General features: G+C 43.5%; 2 protein-coding genes across 5 annotated transcripts in view; one reads left to right on the plus strand and one right to left on the minus strand.

Moving 5' to 3' along the window:
- Positions 1-367: 367 nt before the first annotated feature.
- On the minus strand, positions 368-8,562 carry pax9 (paired box 9). 3 transcript variants are annotated; one of them, XM_029493311.1, is made up of 4 exons: positions 8,310-8,562; positions 7,086-7,700; positions 5,107-5,246; positions 368-1,679 (listed from the first exon to the last, which is right to left on the minus strand). In XM_029493311.1, the coding sequence occupies exons 1-4, from the start codon at positions 8,545-8,547 to the stop codon at positions 1,425-1,427; spliced, it is 1,248 nt and encodes a 415-aa protein (XP_029349171.1). In that variant the 5' UTR covers positions 8,548-8,562; the 3' UTR covers positions 368-1,424. The 3 variants fall into 3 exon arrangements, with proteins under 3 accessions (XP_029349171.1, XP_029349173.1, XP_029349172.1); XM_029493313.1 differs by lacking the exon at positions 5,107-5,246; XM_029493312.1 differs by lacking the exon at positions 5,107-5,246 and having other exon boundaries at positions 7,044-7,700.
- Positions 8,563-8,575: 13 nt separating this feature from the next.
- The window catches only part of nkx2.9 (NK2 transcription factor related, locus 9 (Drosophila)), a 40,697-nt gene continuing 29,580 nt past the window's right edge, over positions 8,576-19,692 (plus strand). For both annotated transcript variants that reach the window (XR_003840347.1, XM_029493319.1), the window contains exons 1-3: positions 8,576-8,787; positions 9,974-16,725; positions 16,906-16,991. The gene's annotated coding sequence lies outside the window, so the exon portion shown is untranslated. The remainder of the gene's footprint in view (positions 8,788-9,973; positions 16,726-16,905; positions 16,992-19,692) is intronic.

Below are 19,692 nucleotides of genomic sequence, written 5' to 3' on the forward strand. Positions count from 1 at the left end.
GATTGTAAATATCCCCTTTATCAATATTTTTATAATACTGTAACATTTCATAGTTTAATCACCTCGGCCTCAAAAAAATGTGCTTGTATATTAAAAATGTGCAGATATATTACAGAAATATTTTTAATTAATTTTACTAATTATTAATAAAATGCATAATTAAATTTATTTAAACTGCATTTTGTTATCACTCAACTAATATAATTTTTTCAATCAATACAGAATAGGCCACATTTAGAGGACATGTACCTGACCTGTGCTCTGTAAAGAGTGAAATAACGTGGTGACTAACAATGAGCTCCAAGCTTCTCTGATGAGCTTTTCTAATGAGCCGTGAAATGTGACAATAGAAAATACATGCCTCACATGAGTGCACACACTTTTTCTTCTCCATATGAAAAGCAGTTTCCTGCTCATGTAAAACAGGCCTGAGGCCAACATATTGTGAATTTAGCATAGTCAAACTGCAAGAAGGAGAAAGAGGAAGGGTAAACATATTTAGCTCTAAAAGACTGTCTGATTTTCAGAACCAAAAAAAAAAAGGTTTTAAGGATTTCCTCCGAAACAACCAGCAAACTTTGTGAAGACCAAAAACAGCCAAACAATTTAATAAGATACATTCAATTTCATTGTGCAACATTTGTCAATTGTTACTGCTCTGAACTCCAACATAAGACCAATGCCAATTTCGTCTAAACATGCGTGGAGATTCCCGTGCTCTCTGTGAGGCTAATTGCACTTCATTCAACGTACCTTAATCTAATAAATAAACTTCTCTCTGGAGCTTCTTGCACAGGCTACATTTTTAGAGAAGTGGGAAAACAATGCACCATAGGACAGTTACCTTTATCAAAACATAACACCAACAACAACAAAAGGCATACAGACATAAAAAAATAGCAAATAGTAGGCACCCTGAAACACTAATGCAAAGTTGTTGTTTTTTTTTCCCTCTTCTTTGTTTGCTTATTGTTGACGTTATACATTACCCCACTTTGCCCAAAGACATGTGCTGTAAAGAATTTGAGAGAAATGGTTGGTGTTGGTGGGTGGAGTAGCAGTCATACATCAGTCCTTCAGTACACCTGTCCTGCAAGTTTGTAGTTTTAAAAAAAAAAAAAAAAAAATTGACAAATTGTTTATTCCTTGTTGTGTCTTTGTTCTGAGTGTTTACGGGGTCACTCACAGTGGCACAGTCTGAGGCTCCTGGGGCCGTGTCCTTCATAGAAAGGAGGCAGTGTGAATGAAATGTAGCCACGGGGACCGACTTGGTGTCTACTGTCGCCATCTTTTAAAACCCTTTCACCCCACTGCTGTCCCTCCTCCTGTAACTCTCTCTCTCTCTCTCTCTCTCCCCTTCTCTCTCTCTCTCTCTCTCTCTCCCCCCCTCCCCCCCCTCTGTCCCATCAGTCTGCTGACAGACTTCACAGCACCGAAGCGGTGACCGGGTGGATGGCGTCACGGTTGGCCGTCATGCTCTTGAAGGCCAGAGGAGTGGCGATGTCACAGCTGTGGGGAGATAGAGCACTGCCACTGGCCGGCTGCCATGTGGGTCCGGTCACATAGGCCGACGTGGTGGCGCTGTACCCCATGTAGGGTGACACTTGGGTGGGAGGGTGGTAGGGAGGGATGCTGGGTGCTGTGACATAGCTGTTCACTGTGGGCAATCCATTCGGCGTCTGGGCACAAAAGGGAGGGGGGAAAAAGGAGAAGATTAGCAGGTGAAGATCCATTTTAGTTCTTAAGGGTGCTTATTTTCAACGGTTAGTCATCATCATTTTGGTTTCTTGGAATGGGAGGAAAAAACGTATTTGTTAGAGAATTTCTCCTTAGAAATGATTGAAATGTCGGTCTTCAAATCAGTCATTATCTTGTGACACCCCTCCATCCCCCAACCCAGGTAGACACACACACACACACACACACACACAAGTAGCTGAGTTGTAATGGAAAAAAACCTGAGGCTGTGAAGAAAGTGAAAGGAAAGGTGACGGTTGAATTATAAGCAGCACAGTTTAATTCTAACTTCTCAGCCACCACATTTAAACCCATTTTCCAAATACTGATGAAAGTATGAGTGATCAATTATTCGCTCTCATGCCCCTGGAACATATTAACCGTGTATAAAAACCATACATGCGTGATTGCCCCGGCCCGTACGTGGGGCTTGTTTTCTACCCAGAAAGTGGACGTCTCTCCGGCGGCGGTGATATACCACGCCAGACGATGGGAGACAGAGCAGTTGGGTGGCTGAGGGGGGCGCGCCACAAAACAGATGTCAGGAGAGATTGAGAGTGAAAGGACAGGAAGAGGGGAAATATGATAGAGAATGAGGCGAGCGCAGAGCTCAAAGCATGAACGGGCTTTGCTTCTCTGGCACAGCGACAGGACTTAACTTGAGGAATTCACCAAAGCATTTCAACAGGGAGGCCGAATTTCTATTCCTGGGTGGTCTGCGACTACTGAGAATTATTTCGGCCATTGGAATTTTTTTTTTTTCCCCCCTTTGGCTCTGACTTATTTTCATAGATGAGCTAAACTGGCTCTCCATCTGCTTGTTTAGTGACATGAGCTATTTTTCAGGAGAATGAATTTGAAATGTACGACTCTAAACTGGCATTTGTGGTGATTATAAAACAAAACTATATGAGAACTGGTTGTGTGTGTGTGTGTGTGTGTAGCACGAGCCTGTGGGTGTCTGTAGATCACTGTGGGTGTTTGTGTGTCTCCTCACTTGGTTCACTGATTCTGCATCTCGTTTCTGAACAGACTTTTAACCGTAACATTTTTTTTTTCTTAATATAAACCCAAGAGTGCAACTCAACATCTTCCCAGATTATCAGAAGTCGTCACTTACTAATGAAAAGTACAATTAGGTTCACATCCACCGACAGTGCACACACACAGCACATATAGACATGAAACCACATCCGCACTGTACACACACACACACACACACACACACTACAGTATATACATGTAGAGAAAATAACAGGGGACGCTTTTGAGTTTAATGCAATTCACTCCTACATTAACAGCACAAACAACCAGAGTTGAATCAACACCTGCCTGACACAAAGTCAGCAAAATGTAAAAGACTCACAAAGGCTGTATTTATGCCACAGCCTCTTAGATTGCGTTATTTAGGTGTAGCTGTTTGTTTTTTGTTTTTTGTCCACACCTCCTCCTGCACCCATGATCCAGCTCAACATATTTCTATCAACTAATATTTTCTAAAATATATTATTTCACTGGATTTTTTTTTTTTATTAAAATGTCCCTTTATAGTTTCTAATAAAACATTTTTTTATCTATTATTTGATAATATGGGTAAACTGTATCAGGTAAAATAATAATAATACTATGGATACATTTTGGTTTGAGAGCCTGTTAATTAAACCACAATAACGAATCATAAATCACTCACGCCTTCCATCCGACTATACTTGTTTGTATCTAAAATGAAATTACAGCCTTCAGCTATTCAAACATATTTCAATACACGCGTGCGCGTTTGTTCTTTAACTCGCGGATTCTTCTCGGAGCCGCCGCGCGCTCAGCTCGTGCCTCCCACTTTAATATCTAACCTTTCTAATCGGAGCTCTTCTCCGTCTGTCCCAGATGAAGGTCCCATGGGCGCCCTTCCCTCTGAGCAGACCGGCCTTTGGCCTCACAGCGCTGGCATGTCCTCCTCTGAGACAAAGTTAGGAATCGGACTTCTCTTTTTTTTTTTTTTTTTTTTTTTTGGGGGGGGGGGGGGGGGGGGGGGGTGAAGAGGGACTTTATATTTTGCTGGAAAAAGTAAATGAATTGTGGGTTGTATTTTTTTTTAAGTCTGACTGAAGCGCTGCGGTTCATCCTCAGTGTTTCGGTGGAGGGGTCCCTCCTTCATCATTCTTTGTTTTTCATGCAATAAACTGTGTAATTTATAGACTTGTTATTTTCTACATTTAATGGCTCGCTGCTGTTTTTGTACATTTGTCTGTCTAAACGCTCAGACAGTCGCTTTGACCCCCCCCCCCCCCCCCCCCCCCAAACTCTTAACAGACCTGGACCAACGCCGGTCCAGGTCAGCAGGTCTGCAGGTCTGCAGATCTGCCTCTGATGATAAAGTGGCAAAATAAATTAAGCGCCGTGAAATTTTTAATTTTTTACATTTTTTTATGCACGTTCTGTCAAAATAATAGCAAAAATCACGCACGCATGCGCGCTAACAGTCTGCGACCATCCTGACTCTTAAGCCAAAACTTAAAAGTCCATAAGGAGACTTTTTCATACACTACTGGGATTATGTTTGAATTTAAGATTACAAACACAAAAATAGAAATTAAATATCAAAGTCAGCCCTTTGGCGTTTAATATTAGGAATTTAAAACTATTCAACTAGTTTTCTCCGTCCTGCTTTTTTGGATACGATATTTCATGTCTGCCTTTCAACCTGAACAATATAGTGAAAACTACTTAAATACACGCAACTGTAAGCTTGCACAAAACTTGTCTTCCAGCAAAACCTAGTGTACAAACTTTACTGTTCACAGAAAAAATAAATAAAATAAAACATCTTCAAAAAACAAAGCGGACGATTTTCCTCTTTGCAGCTAAATGTCTGGGTCAAACCTTTGCGTGGACTATGACCCTTAAAATACTAGAATAATTCAGCAGGGGAACGAAAACAGACTCTGCTTTGCTGACTTGAGTGTTAAACACGCTGCCTAAAAACAAGCTGGAAAAAGAAAAGCCCAGAGAATAATTGGGCTCTCCAGAACCCTTTAACCTACTAATTACGAAATTATTCACACTGTAATGATTCATAAATGCACTGACCATGCAGAGGGACCTAGAGGAAGTGCACCTTGTAAAGCCAGAATAAAAAGTAATAAGAGATGATTTAAAAAAAAAAAAATGCACCAAACTCCCAGCAGCCAACAGAAGGAGCGCATTAATGCTATGAAAGGGGGAATTTCCAGGCCACATAATTATTAAAATATTACTAAAAAAAAAAGAGAGGCTCCCATTAGCTGAACAGCCTGATTGCCACATGTCTGGGTAATTTTTTTTTTTAACTTCTGAGTTTAGAAAAATTAAAATGAGGTGTCCATTTTTTACCTGTGTGTATTTTGCTTCAGGTTCTAAATGCGGTTTATCCACGCCATTGACTAGTGGAGAGCTTGCTGGAGGGAAATTAGTCCTGTTTATAGCACTCCATTCTTCTAGTTTGGCGCTGGGAAAGGATGGACTGTCACTAACTGGGGGGGCAAAAGAGAAAGAGAGAAGAGACAGACAGGACAGTCAGAGAAAGGGAAAAAATAAAAGGCCGCTGCTTCTGTCACAGATCAGCCAGGCGGCGTCAGACACAGTAAATCCTCTGACGTTCATTTGTCATTTCACCCACAAATGGCTCAATCAGCTTTTTGGTGTGTGTGTGTGTGGTTTGTTCTGTTCATACCCGGTCAGAGAAAAATATTAGCTTTGGTGTGTTACAGAAAGTTAATATAATCTGACACCGCCTTGATTTAGATTATTTTCCTTTCTAATTGCCTGCGAGTGAGATAATATCTTCTTAAAATGGAAGTCTGAGCGGGTTTCTCCTTTTCCAGTCATTTTTCTTTCACCGTAATCGCTGACATTTATCAGGCTTCACGTTTTTCCCTGAAAGGATTTTGACTAAGAACGTAGACTAATGACAAAAAAAAAAAAGTGAAATTAAATGTCAGTTTTCTCGCTGAGAGTTGTGGTTGGTGGTGGAGCTCAGATGGAGGCTCTGCGGAGGGTCAGGGCCATCTGAGCCCACCGAAGAGTCCTCCTGTCGGGGATAGGTGAGATTTAATCCCACTGAGAGCAGGAAGCCCCCCAAAACTAAAGAGCGACTTAATAATCATCTCTTTACAGTTTAGTTTTTGACCCATGGCCCTGAACTAACCCGCAGTGTGTGTGTGTGTGTGTGTGTGTGTGTGTTCGCGGCGCGTCAACAATCATTCTGAAAAATCCCAAAAACTTTCCACCAAAATTCAGCCTCCAACAACACACGGCCTCGGTCTTTTTCTAATCGTCTCTGCGGCCCTCCGTAAAATTCCTGATGTACTCAGTAAATAAGCTGCCGGCAGAAATGAGCTCTAGTGTCACCGAGGTCTCCTCGAAAACCTTGAACGCAGCACTCTTCCCAACCTGCCCGGAGCATCTGCTAATCGTTTGGAAATGCATAAATTGTTTATAACGGCAGAGTCTCGGAACAACATTCCTCCTCCTGGGATTTCTCGTCGGTACCTGCTACCTAAGTTTTAGGTTTGGCTGCTGAACGGTGAAGAGGATCCGGGTCTCTGAGCCCTGACAGCGTTTCCTCCCCTCCCGCCACCTCTGGAGAAAAAAAAAAAAAAAAAAAACAATATCTGCCCCCACGCAAAAAAAAGAGAGAAAAATCTCCTTTTCACACCGAGCCGACCATTAAACTCTGACTTATGCCGGATCCGGTTGCACTGTTTCCAAAACAGTTGTGGTCTTTGTGGAGTGCGAGCCAAAGTTATCAGGGCCTACCTGCACGTGACGCACACACACACACACTCGACAAAAACACAACACACTCGTCAGTTTTGCTTTTTCTCTTTGGACTCTAAAATGGCACAAAATGTCTGGCTCCGTGTCATGGCACACTTCATCCCGCCGCATTTCCCTCCGCTGTCCCTCTAATATTCCACATCCGCCTCTTAACGATTACTGCAAGCAAGACCATCTGTTCCTGAACAACCCCCCCCCACCACCACCACCACCTCCCACCAAACTACCAACACCACCACCACCCCCAAATCAATATCAACTGGCCTGCGTGATGTCACTTTTCGGGACATTAAGTTGAGATCAGGCTGCAGGTCAAATGTCATGTAAGCGCTCAGAGGCCTGTGACTGAGCCTGCTGTTGGAGGCCTTTTAGGAAACAATTACAGTAACACAAAAATGTATAAATGCCGCCTCTCTCTCTCACACACACACACACACACACACACACACACACACACACTCCTCTTGCGCGTAAAAAACAGAAGAACAAACCGCCTGTAAGAGTCGGATAGGTGTCCATGCAGCTGTGCTTACTTTGTTGCTCTGTAATAGACCGTATCCCCAGAATATCTGTCACAGAGTGCGAGGAGGGCCATATTCTGTGCATGGCCATGTGTCCGGGGAGGGTGGGCATGCCGGGGGGGGTGGGCACTTTGGACGTCGGGTAAGAGTACAAGTGGTTGTAGGGTAAGGCCGGCTGCGGCGGGGGGTGAGGCGCCTGCTTGCCCGACTCGTACTGACTCTGCTGGGACAGATTCCCGATCTTGTTGCGGAGGATCCGACTGATGGAGCTGACGGAGGGGAGGTTGAATTTATCGCAAACCCCGTCGGCGAGTAGCCTGTCCCGGATCTCCCAGGCAAAAATCCCCGGGTCCCTCTGCTTGTATGTCCGTATGTGTTTGACCACGGTGGGTGTGGTGACCCGCGGCTTGCTGCCTCCGATGGCCCCCGGGAGGATCGAGCCGGTCTCGTTGTAGCGGGCCAGGATCTTGCTGACGCAGCCGTGGGAGACGCGCAGCTGACGGCTGATGTCACAGGGTCGAATCCCGAGCTGGGCCAGCTCCACGATCCGCAGCCGGATGGCGTTGGGCAGAGGCCTGCCGTTCACGAAAACACCGCCGAGTTGGTTCACCTCACCGAAGGCTGGCTCTGGTGTCAAAAACAAACACACACACACACACAAGAGCAGGGCCGTGAGATTAGGCAGCAAACCGAGGCCCAACACAGGTTTGTGTCACATTTTAATCTGCTTACATCCAGTTTGTGTCCCTCACAGATCTGCAGTGTGACAGCAGAACACACTTTTACTACCTCGATTATTGAAAAAATCCGTCTCCACCAATTTGGCCTTAAACGGCGCACACCAACATCACATGTGCCCCCCCCCACCACCACCACCACCACCACCACCCCCCCAACCTAAACCTCACCATCAGGCTGTGACGTTCAGGTGAAGCTGACTGATAGCTGTCCTGCTCACAAGCTAAACTAGACTCGGGTGTCATGTAGTCTGCGCCGAGTCCGGTGCGTAACCGGACACATGGACTAATTCAGCGTGCTGGTTTTTTTTTTTTTTTTTTTTTTTTTTGGGTCCACGCCGGACCGGCAGCGAAACGGACCAGAGAGAACACCCCGGCCGGACTATATCTGTCCATATTCCCCCACCTTGCCGCAGGACATTGGACCAGCTCTCTGCATCCCTGACAAGGAAAGGAGGAAAAAAAAAAAAAACTCGATCCAACACTGAACTGAACTCACCCATCGTGTTAAACCCGCAAATGAAGAATACGGTGTCCGGTTTGTGCCTCCTCCGTGGATCCTGCTCCGCGTCCAGCGTGTCCACCGTCCAAATCCGCTTCCAAGAAAAGTTTCTTGCGCGATAAGGAACGAGAGGGACTAAATTCTCGATCTGTTTCCTGACGGCGCTGGAGACAGGCTTACATTTCAATCTGTTGAAATCGGGAGGCTGGACTTCCAACGCTGCTCTGCCGCTCATTGGCCCGTCTTCCCGATAGACTCTCCAGATTGCTCAGAGCCGACGTGCCATTGGTCCAAAAGTTTGAGATGACAAGTCGACTGCGGCCCCCGTTCACCCCCCCCCCTCCCTCCTCCTCCACCACCACCACCACCACCACCCCTCCACTCCCCAAGTCCTCCTCCTCGTTCCGCTCTGTCCCATCAGAAAGCAAAGCTTGGGGATATACCACCATGAATGCGTTTGTTATTGACAGACAGGGTGAGTATAACGCCATATCAAGATTTTGGATTAGAACTTCACCTTTAACACTAAACATGTGGCACAAAATAAATCGACGCGCAAAAAACACTAAAAAGAAAGAAAAAAAAAAAAAAACTCCAGAGGGAGACGATCACAAGGAAATGTCACCTAAAAAAAATGAGGAATATTACCAGTAAGGAGTGTGAACGCTGTTTCATCCAGTTTAACCATCAAGAATTATATTCGTGCTCGTTTTTTTTTTTGTTTGGTTTTTTTTTTTTTTTTTTGTCATAATGAGGATTATTCCTTTCAGAATAAAATAAGCGCCCACTTCTATTATGCAAACAAAAACGTGGAAAACCTGCCTTTAAATGGCGTCACGCTCCACCACACCACCCTTCATCTCAACCTTTTAAATGGCATCATTAAGGAAATGGGAGGAAATGAATGATTGGTTTTGAGCAATGCAATTGGCTGGGTGATGTTGGTAAATTGTATGTCTGTGCAGTGGAGGATTATCACGCTTTTTTTTTTTTTTTTTTTCATATTTGCCGCCAATATTTTGACTCCCTATTAAACTTCGACTGCCACACCGTGAAGCTTTAAAACCAGCTAGAAACACAAATCTCTTCACCGGATGAAGTTTTGAGAAATCAAGATAGAGATGTTGAATCTGCCTGGATTTTAAAAAGCAGAGCGGAGTCGCCACCAAATTTCACCGTTGTTGCTGTTGTTTAAATGAAATATTGTCTGATTGTGTGGAAACGAACACTGAGCTTTATTTTAAGTCTGTTTTTTAATTATCTTTTTCACTTTAAACTGCAGGCCCATTTGATTTGCATTAAGCCTCTGCGCCGTAGAGGCCAAACGCTGCCTTATTTTTGCCAATTACGCACAGCAAGCGTCAAAGATCTGCAGCTTTTTAGAGCCTTAGTATGATAAAGAAATTAGCCTTTATGTTTCAACCTTTCCCTAATTACCCACGGGGCTCGGGGTTTGCAGAAAAATATGTTTAAAGGGGATTATTTCTAACTTAACTACCCCTGCACTCATGTACACACATGTTTCTGTACAGAAACCCCCACTTGCAAGCAATAAGAAAGATTTGTTGCTTCCCGACACGAGAAACAAACACACACCATAACTTTGCGCCTTCACCCTCTCCCCCATTTGCTTTGGCTTTTTCTCGTGTCATATTTTACAGGATAGGCCAACGGAGCATGACTGACCTTCATCTGAGGGACCTGAAGGATCAACGTGCATGTAAACATCAAACGGCCTCTCCTGTGCAGCCGTGCAATTAGAAATATTGTTGAAAAGCTCCGCTGACATGAAACAGTGAAGCTGCTGTGAGGGACCGAAATGAACACAAACTGTTTCCTCAGTCTTTGTTTCAGCGCGCTCAGCTGTCTGGGCTCGATGTTTTTTCCCCCCCCCCAGAGTAAAGCCACTATCCTTACATTTTATTTATTTTTCCCACCTCTCCAGGATGGCATCATTCCCTGAGACTGCGCAGATTATAGTGTGCGCTTTAATACCAACACAAGTCAGTCAGCGTTAATTTACGCCTCCCCAAAAGAGCCGTCTGTGTTGTTTACACGAAGGGGTTATTTGGCTTAAGGCGACCGATTTGGGGGTCTTAGTCGACTCATTTTAAAAAAAATTCTCCACCGTGCCACCGCCTGGGCCTCCACCTGCCCGCCCTGCTCCGCTCCCAGGCCGCTAATGCGTCAAGGATAATGTTTACCGCCGAGGAAACGTGCTCAGCTTGTTTCCACTGAGGTGCCTCTGGTGGCTGAAATAACAAAAAGGTCACCGGCGAGGGATCAGAGGTCTCCACTCCATCTCCGGCGGGGCCCGCACCTTCCCGCAGCCTCCGTGATGTGATGGATGGTCCGAGCTGAGGACGCGTGACGCTGCGGGACGCAGCTGGAGAGTTTATCTGATCAGTGACATCACACAACACAACACAACAACTGGGAAATGGCATCAAACCGCTGCCTAAGTTAAAGTGATGGCAGGCTGATGGAATTATTTATAATTATTTTACAATTGATTGTAAAATAATGAAGCCGGATCCGATCATTGACCTATTATTATTATTATTATTATTATTATTATTATTATTATTATTATTATTATTATTAATGTTATTATTATTGTTGTTGTTTGTTTATATTATTATTAATATGACTTAACTGAATCGTTCAGCGAATGAAAATAACTCTACTAGTACTAATAATAATAGTAATAAAAATAATAGCTATCAAACAGGCGCTGTTCGGGCGACTAAGAAGCCTCATGTGTTTGTTATTTCGTCAAACTTCACTAAGCTGTTGTAGTTTCTTCTGTGTGCAGCCTAAATCTGTTACAGTCAGAACTTTAGATTTTTCTTTCATTATTATTCATCTGAAATCTTTTTCTTTTTTCTTTTTTTTTTTTTTTTAACTCTGTTTTCCTTCCGTCCGTGAACGCCACTGCAGTGCTAACAGGCCTCCACACATGATTTCCAGACTTTCCATGGCTGTCACATGCCTCTGCTCTTCACAGGCCTAAAATCGTCCATGTCGAATTGAATATTCCGGGCCATGTGTGAAGGAAACGCGTCGCTTGTCAGACAAATTGTGCAGCTAGGACTCAGTTTTTTCTGTGTGTGTGTGTGTGTGCGCGCGCTCTGTCCTCCCGCCCTTATCTCACACCGTTTATCTGCCTTCACACACGTGCGGAGGCTGCAGGCTGATGCTCCTGCACACACACACACACACACACACACACACACACACTCTGAGGCCTGGGGACACTGAAGCTCCTACACTTAGCCGATGTTGTTGTTATTGTTGTTGTGGTGTTCATATTTGCAACACAAACTGAAGCGGCGTCCGCACCGCCACCGAAACGTCACACGTCTGTCTTTGGAAATGCGTTTTTGTGCGCCATCCTGCAGGACACAACGCGCACGGCCTTTCGGTTTTAGCAGCAGGAGACGTGTGAGCGCTGACACACACACACACACACACACACACACACACACACACACACACACTCTCTCTCGCCTGGTGGATTTTGGGAAATAACTTGATGTGACCTATTTATCATTATAGCCCTTCTAATGCGTGTCAAATGGGCTGATGATCTGTCATGTTAATTACTCTCCCCCTCTTGTTAACAGATGTGTTTCTTTTGTTTACCTTCCGCGGAATCTGCAGCAAAAACAGCCTGTTGTCTCAGGAGGATGGTGAAGCTGGAAAAAAAAAAGAAAAAGAAATCCTTTATCTGTTTATTTCGTTTTTCTGTCTCCCCAGAGAAACTCCCCTTTGACCCGGAGTGATGGAAGAAGTGTGTAGGAATTTTTCTGTCTTTCAGGGAAACGCCTGTCAGATCCACTGAGGTCACGGCCGCCCCGAAAGGAGGAGACTCCTGTCAGGTTATCACCGGCTGCTTCGGGCTGACAGGTAAGAATGAGAGTTTGAATCCTGTTCATGGCTGCGATGGTCGGCCTGAGGAGGAGAAGCTGCTCAGGTACACCTGAGTTTACCTCAGTGCTGTGTTTGAATAACAGCCATGAAGAGTGATGGCTCGGCCACTCCCTCCTCCCTTCCCCCCCCATCAGGGGTGAGCAAAGTCACTTAACCACCTTTTTGTTTATAATTTCTCCACATTCAACAAGTGAAGACATGCGGAGCTTCTTCGCTATAAGTGCAGCTCACAGTAATCAGGCTGCCTGTCTGGGTGTCTGAGGCTGGAGCTGCTTGGTGTCTCCCAGAACATCCAGCAGGAAAAAAAAAAAAAAAAAAAAAAAAATGCTGAATACAGCAGGATTTCGTTTTAGTCTAATGGAAATGTATCATATATCTATATTTTTCTGATTGAACGTTTTTCGTCCAGCTTCCTTCTGCTCTTGCTGGAGTTGTTATGACGTTATGGTGACTAAGAAACAGACGATGGGTGCTTGTCTCCTCCGAAAAACAAATAATAATAATAATAACCAAAGCTAAATCAGTCACTTTTTTTAATAAACATAAATGAATAAATAAAAATCCCCCTTAGAATTAGTCGCGTCTAAAAACAGATCGGTATTTGATCAGTATGGAAAATTAATGAGGATGTTTTTAATCGATATTTTGTATTTATATTCATCGCCTGTCAAAAGCTGTTCTCCGTATCGACTGATGATAATGATGATGACGGTGTTGATGGATTTTAGTTTTTTTTTTTTTTTCTTCTTTCCAAATATTAATGAATCGGAAATATGGCACAAATTTTCTTCTTCCGGTCGTTTTCTTTTCTGTATCTGAGCCTCCGAAGTGCTTGTGTCGCGATAATCTCCGTCCTTCGGGATTCTCCCTCCATCCTGCTGAGCTGCAGCAAAATGACTGTACCTGAGATCAGTAAAAGAGAAAAGTGAATAAAAGCTGTGATGCAAAGTGACCAATTGCATTTAGATTTCCGAGCTTCCTTTTTGATCTCCAGTTAAAGGCCAAATCTTTTTTTTACTCAACCACAGAGATTGGACACTTAGTTTGCAGATTGTGATGGCCAATACATAAAATATATAAATATAATAAACGAATCAAAAATGATTATTAAGTTAAAGTGATCTCGGAGGGAAATTCACAAGATGGGTGGTCGTATTTATTTATTTATTTATTTATTAAGTAACGATTTGAAGCTGCAGCATTGATGTGGTTTACATGCATGAGCACATCAATACTTCTAATCCTGTTATTGTAGACTTTATACATTATTCCGAAAAAGGACCGTTCAACGTGAGATCTTTTTGGTTTTGATGTTTAAAATCATGTAAACAGAAATGCACAAAAACACAATTAGACACGATTAGACAATAAAAGCATTAATTTGCTATGTTTTGAATTTGTGGAGTTTTTCTTCACTGCAGCATCGCTGCTTTTACTGAAATAAAAGATGCTGTGCATCACATACTACTGCAGCAGAGGCATTAAATAACCACTGGCCTAGTAGCACATAAAATAAAAATAGAATAAAATAAAATTAATAGGCTACTATGTTAACAACAGGACAGGAGAGTTGTTTCCCAATTGTAAGTTTATGACAAATAACATTTTAATGGAGGCCACAACTATAACAACTGAGCTGGAAAATAACTGTAATTTAATCCGTGTTTGGCTATTTTAAGCGACAAAAGCAATTAATATTATTATTATTATTATTATTATTATTAGTATTAGTATTTATGCTCGTCTTCCTTTTATATTGCTGCTGTTGTTGTTGTTGTTTATTATGTTTATGCGGCTAAGGCTGCAGATGATTGGTGTTTTTTCTTTATAATCACATCCATCTGCTAAAATTCCCAGAAACCTGATATCACACAGGACTTTGCGTCAGTGGACTCGAACTGCAAAACACCAGAGACACACCAGACAAGAGACTGACATTAATCCGCCGTCTTTCCGAAGGAACAGTGTAACGGGCCGCCGTGCACGGCTCAGATTGGCCGTGCAGAGAGGCAGCAGAGCGGGGAAACAAATGTTCCCAGTTCCCAGAGAGATCCTGCGGGAAATCCAAACCGCCACTAATAAGTTATTATGGGGACACGCAGGGATTTCTTGTTGCACAGAGGGGGACGGAGGTCTGTCATCTCATACTAACTGTCCCCAAACTGACTGACATCTGCAATGAGATACACGCGTGCAGGGAGTTATTGTGTGTGTGTGTGTGTGTGTGTGGAGAGAAAACGTGGCCCAGCAGTGTCACCCATCACGGCCTCTGATCCGGGTTTTTTCGGTGGAGCAGGAAGTGTTTGATGCAAATAAGATAAGACTGTGTGGAGGCTGCAGAGCCTTTAAAACAACCTGCACTGACGACTCTGACGGCGGTGACGCCATTAAAGTCTCTCTGCAGCTTCGCACTTCTCCCGGTAACTTTAGTGCGGCCTTAATGAGGACGAACGCGGGTTAACGACCTATGTATTCGTGTTTCAGAGGCCAGGCCTGGGTTTCAGCAGAGAGGGGACAAAAAGAAACAATATTTACGACACTTTTAAGCATACATCACTTTGACATCTGTTCGTCTGGCACCTGGCACCCATTAGTATTAAATATGTCATTCAGCTCCTAATTTGGAGCTTTCTTTGTCCCACACCGAGGACACCGGGAGAAAACGGAGAGCTCTACCTTTACGTGGAATTTCCTTTGTGCAGAAAAGTGCAAATGGGGTGTTGATGCAGACCACACCGCCGAGGGGAGCGTTGAGTCCAACCTGGATTTTGGACTTTGGATTGAATTTCCTCATCCATTGAGATTCCTGCATGAGCGCAGAAACAGTCCTGCAATTAGTCCGCTTTCTGCGAAGCTATTAGATCAGTGGGTGTTCAGTGTCCTCAAAAACAAACAGAGTGATGTCATTGTCAGGGAGAGACGGAACAGAGCACCATGTTGGGGCTCTTTTAGTTTGGAGGAAAATGAACGCAGACGCTTTGGACGGATAGAAACGAGGGTAGCTTTATTTTCTGCAGTTTCTGGAATGAGTGAAGATTTCTCCAAACAGCTGAAAGGTGAACGAAGAGAGACTGAAGAGGAAGGATAACAGAGGACACTGTGAATAAGACCAAAAGGCTGCAGCAGGTTTCAGTTGTCCTGATGTCTCCCTGTTGGTCAAACTGTGTTCAGGAGGGTCAGTGATGCTGCTCACACACACACACACACACACACACACACACACACACACACACACACACTGGCCACAGCCTCTTTATTCCAAATACAGGGGCGCCATCTGATGGACGTTTTTTGCCTCACTTCGAGGCAGCAGCACCAACAAGTCCCAGCTCCAGCTCCCCACCACTCACTGCTGTGTGAGGTCTGTTAAATATCACTCATCTAAATTTACTGCTTCATCCTCTGAATAGCTCTGAATGCACGGTGAGTCATTGCTTCCCGAAATGATTTATTTACCTTGAATTAACTGATGAATTACGTTCAGTCTTTTTCTGTTTTCAACATTTTCATTCTACCTGTAAAAGTTAAAGGCCTTTGTCTTACAGTTTGTTTGTTTTTTTTTTTTTAACCTGAAGTAAATTAGTATTTAATGGGATGAAAACTCCTTGAAACACACGAGTTTTTGCAGGTTGTCCCATGATGGACACAGTGTCCCCTGAGTGCCCTCTGTCTCGGACCAACTCCATGATGCTGAGATCAGCGCCCCCCCCACGCCGCCTCTGTGCGGTCAATCCATGTGCACGATGGGTAAGAAACAAAATCTATATTTTCTTAATGTTTTTTCTCCCCACGTTTATTAGTCATTTTTCGTGTGTATGAAAAGTCAGCATTACTTATCAATTCCAGGCACCTTCGCTTTAAAATTCATCAACCCAAGTGACTGTGTCAAATGAGTGACTAATTTGATGTTATCAACGCACATGTCAGCCTCAGTGTGCAGGTAAAACAGCTTCCCTTTCCACCACAGCTGCTCAGTCATTCAGTAAGTAGGTTAACTCAACAACGGTTTGGCTGCCAGGTACAACTGTCTACGCTTCCTTAGTAATGTTACACCACAGGCTGCCAAGAAAGGCACGCAACAGGTACGGATTTTTCTGAGGAACTGTCATATGCTTGCCAAAAGAGGTGAATACAAAGAGTAGGATTGGCTCTATGCTGCAGCCAAACTCTTCTTTAGGGAGGAGGAGGTCGGTCTGTCAGTTTCTATAGGTGTCCTGTAGAGGGCAAGCAAGTATCAGACATGCCCAACGAAGCCGTGACAGTTCCTGGTCTCTGGATGTTGTCTGTGCTCAGACTGAAGGTGTTCTGTGTTCAGGATGGGAGCCCCAGCCTGCTTTATCTCCCCCCATGTGACCTTTCCAGAGAAAGTCTGCAGGCCTTGATGAGTCGACCTGTCAGTGAAACACTGACTCCTGATCAGTGCGGTTGTGAAATGAACATACAGCCATCATCTGATAAGAGGAGCTGCGGATTGAGTGATGTGAGTGGACTCAGTCCTTGTCCAGCTGTGTTGTAGCTTCTCTTTCTAAGACTATAGCAAAACTCAAGTTTCATCGACTTCTATCAATCTTTATTTAAAATTTTTGGGACAAAATAAAGAATAATATATAATTCTGATAGCGAAGCATCTGTCTTAATGTTCAAATACCTTTTCATACAGAGCTGATCATCCACCGTCCGACTGGCCTTCACGTCAACAGTGTCAGTCTGCAGCGGCGTCACTTTCAAACCTGCGACCAGCTCAAAGTAAGTGACTCACTCTCTCTCTCTTTTTTTTTTTTTTTTTTAAACAGACGTATGCAAATAATATCCTGAATCTATCCAACCTGAGGAATGACTGATCACTGCTGACAGCACACTGTTTGATCAGGATAAATAAGAAGTTATCATATAGAATCAATAATTCATCACGTTTGGGTTTTGGGTTTATATGGGAGGTTATAACTTCCATGATTTTTATCCCCTGTTAATGACTAAAATAATTTAAGATAAAAAAAATAATGAAATAAAATATCTAAATGCAGAAACCAATTCAAGGTCCAAAGAACAATGCAAGCTGAGAAGATGAGTTATTCCAGCTTCAGTTAACTCTTTTAAATCTGTTGCACTAACAGATTTTATCCATGTTGTTTCCTCTAACATCATAATATTCCTGCTAATGATCCAGAATGCGTCAACCTTTCCCCTCATGTTTTAACTGCTTTTATGAAAAGCCTTTCGGTACACACTGGTTTTTGTGTCTTAAAGCGCCTTTTAAACAAACCTGACTCTTTGACACACTTTGACTGAGCAGCAAACACACAGCTGCTGCTGCTCGGTCAAGCAGCCTCACAAGACCCCGGTTTACTGCAGAGAGGGACTAATGTGGCCGCCAAGTCATTATCCCCCCGCCAGCCCCTCTCCGAAATGCTAATGGTATTTACAGGACAGGGAGGGAAGGGCAGGTGCAGCTGCTGGACCATGATGCCACGCTGAGCCTCCACACGGCGCTGCACCGACTTTAACACAGGCCTCATTGTGGCTGTTAAGGTGATGAATAATCAGTCAGACTGGGCTCAAATAAACATGACAGGGATTTATCTCTCTCACTGGTTTACAGTTTGAGCTGCTGTTGTGTGTAGACCTGGAAGAGCAAAGTGTGGATGTCTGCAGGTGGTAGAGTGCTGCCATGGTGACAGTTTGGATGAAGGAGTTAAAGGGACAAACACGTCACGTTTAGTTTGTTTATTATGAGCTCGCCGCTTGTGAACACAGATCGCATCTTCTGCCGCTGAAAAAATAAAACCTGTTCACCACGTCATTAGTTCAGCTTGGAAGTGGAGGGTGGCTTAATGGAAGATCTGGATAAAAACTGATTTCATTCAGTCTTCTCAAAATCGAACTAGCATTTTGTCTGGAACGTACATGAAGTTTAAGTTTTTATTGAAATATCTCCTCACTGAGTATGTGGCACTTTCTGAAACTAAAATGAGTGAATGCTTCAGAATAAAAACAAAACAGGATGCACACAGCAAAGAAATATTGTGTGTATTTTTTTAGGAAATATCATAATCATATCATAATTGTCTTTCATTTTAAGAAGGGCACAGGAAATATTTCAATGCTGGTCAGTTCACGTACAAATATATTCTTAGCACCCACCATGCATCAGCTTATGTAAAGATTTCTGTCAGAAAAGTCTGGGAGAATAATTTGCCTTGATTACGTCAACATTTTACCACAAAACTGCTTCAGTTTCTTTAAGATCTACTACTTCTATCTCAATGAAAACGTTTGAACAAAAGTTAAAGTGCTGAACACAGGATGTGTATTAACTGGATGAAAAGTGCATCCCCAGTGTGGGAGCACTGGAGGTTTTCTGCTGATTTTGGCTGGAAGCTGGAGCAATGTATAAGAGTGAAGTGAAAAATCACTCTATCTGCAGGTGTTATGGTGGACAGGCTTTCCCTCTGCAGGCTGAGGGACAAACATCCAACAGAGGCAGCACCTTTTAAAACGGAGGGGGCTCCAATAATTCACATTTTCTATGTAGCGCAATTCCCGCTGGAGAGGAAATCAGTGTTTGACTGCAGGCAGTTGAGTCTGTTAAACATTCTCTGAGCTTCTGTGGTCACTCAGGTCTAATATGTTAAAACTGTCAGTTCAGCTGCCGGCTCCAGAACCATGTGAGAAAAAGAAAAATCTGCATTTGGCTGAGGAGGGATTGGGAATGGAGAGCTGAACAACAGAGTAAATATTTGGCAGTGGAGAGCTCTTGGGAGCTGCAGAGGACCCTCTCTGGTTGAAGCCTGTGGGTGTTAAATAGATTAAGGGGGCTGCTGGGTCATTGTGGACAGAGAAAATTCCCGCTCTTTGGACATGACTTTTCTTTGCCTTCGCGTTGTTTTTGCTCTCCAATCGAGTGCTCTCTGTAAAGCAGCCACTCCAGCAAACCTGCACTACTGTAATCCGCTGCTGTTTGTCAACCACTGTGGAGGCCGACCTGCTCAAAGAAATGATGCTTGGAGGAGGGCTGAGCCCTCTTTAATTTTACTATTCAATTTTATCTTCAGAGCTGCTTTTTTTTTTATTATTATTTTTTATTTATTTGCGCAGTTATATATTTGCGCGTAAAGCGCGTAAAAGTTCATTCATCTGAAGAAATACAATCTGATTTCGGTGCATTTCGGAAATATAATGCGGGTCATCGACTTTGAGCTCTGGAAACCTAAAAGGAATTTAATACGCCCTGAATCACATGTAATATTGCTCTGGACTATAGACTTGGCGGCAGTAGACGCAGAGCAGTAGATAGTGTCCCAGATCCCATTCAGCGCCATTCAAAACCATGACAACACGGAACAAGCTCGGATTTATCCTGCAAAGTTAAAGGACATTGTGCCGGGGCGTCAATCAGGCATTATTGCGGGACTGAACAAATGCAAAATCTTGACTGGAACAAATGCTT

This window comes from Echeneis naucrates, chromosome 22 (genome assembly GCF_900963305.1).
Source record: "Echeneis naucrates chromosome 22, fEcheNa1.1, whole genome shotgun sequence".
Lineage (NCBI taxonomy): Eukaryota > Metazoa > Chordata > Actinopteri > Carangiformes > Echeneidae > Echeneis > Echeneis naucrates.

Bases quoted from the DNA above. Each gene is read 5' to 3' on its own strand.
- pax9 (XM_029493311.1), bottom strand. From the start codon at position 8,547: ATGAGCGGCAGAGCAGCGTTGGAAGTCCAGCCTCCCGATTTCAACAGA. The intron at 7,701-8,309 runs GTGAGTTCAGTT...TTTTGACACCAG, and splicing joins TTGCGGGTTTAACACGATGG to AGCCAGCCTTCGGTGAGGTG. The intron at 1,680-5,106 runs GTAAAAAATGGA...TTTTGTGCCCAG, and splicing joins CTGAAGCAAAATACACACAG to ACGCCGAATGGATTGCCCAC.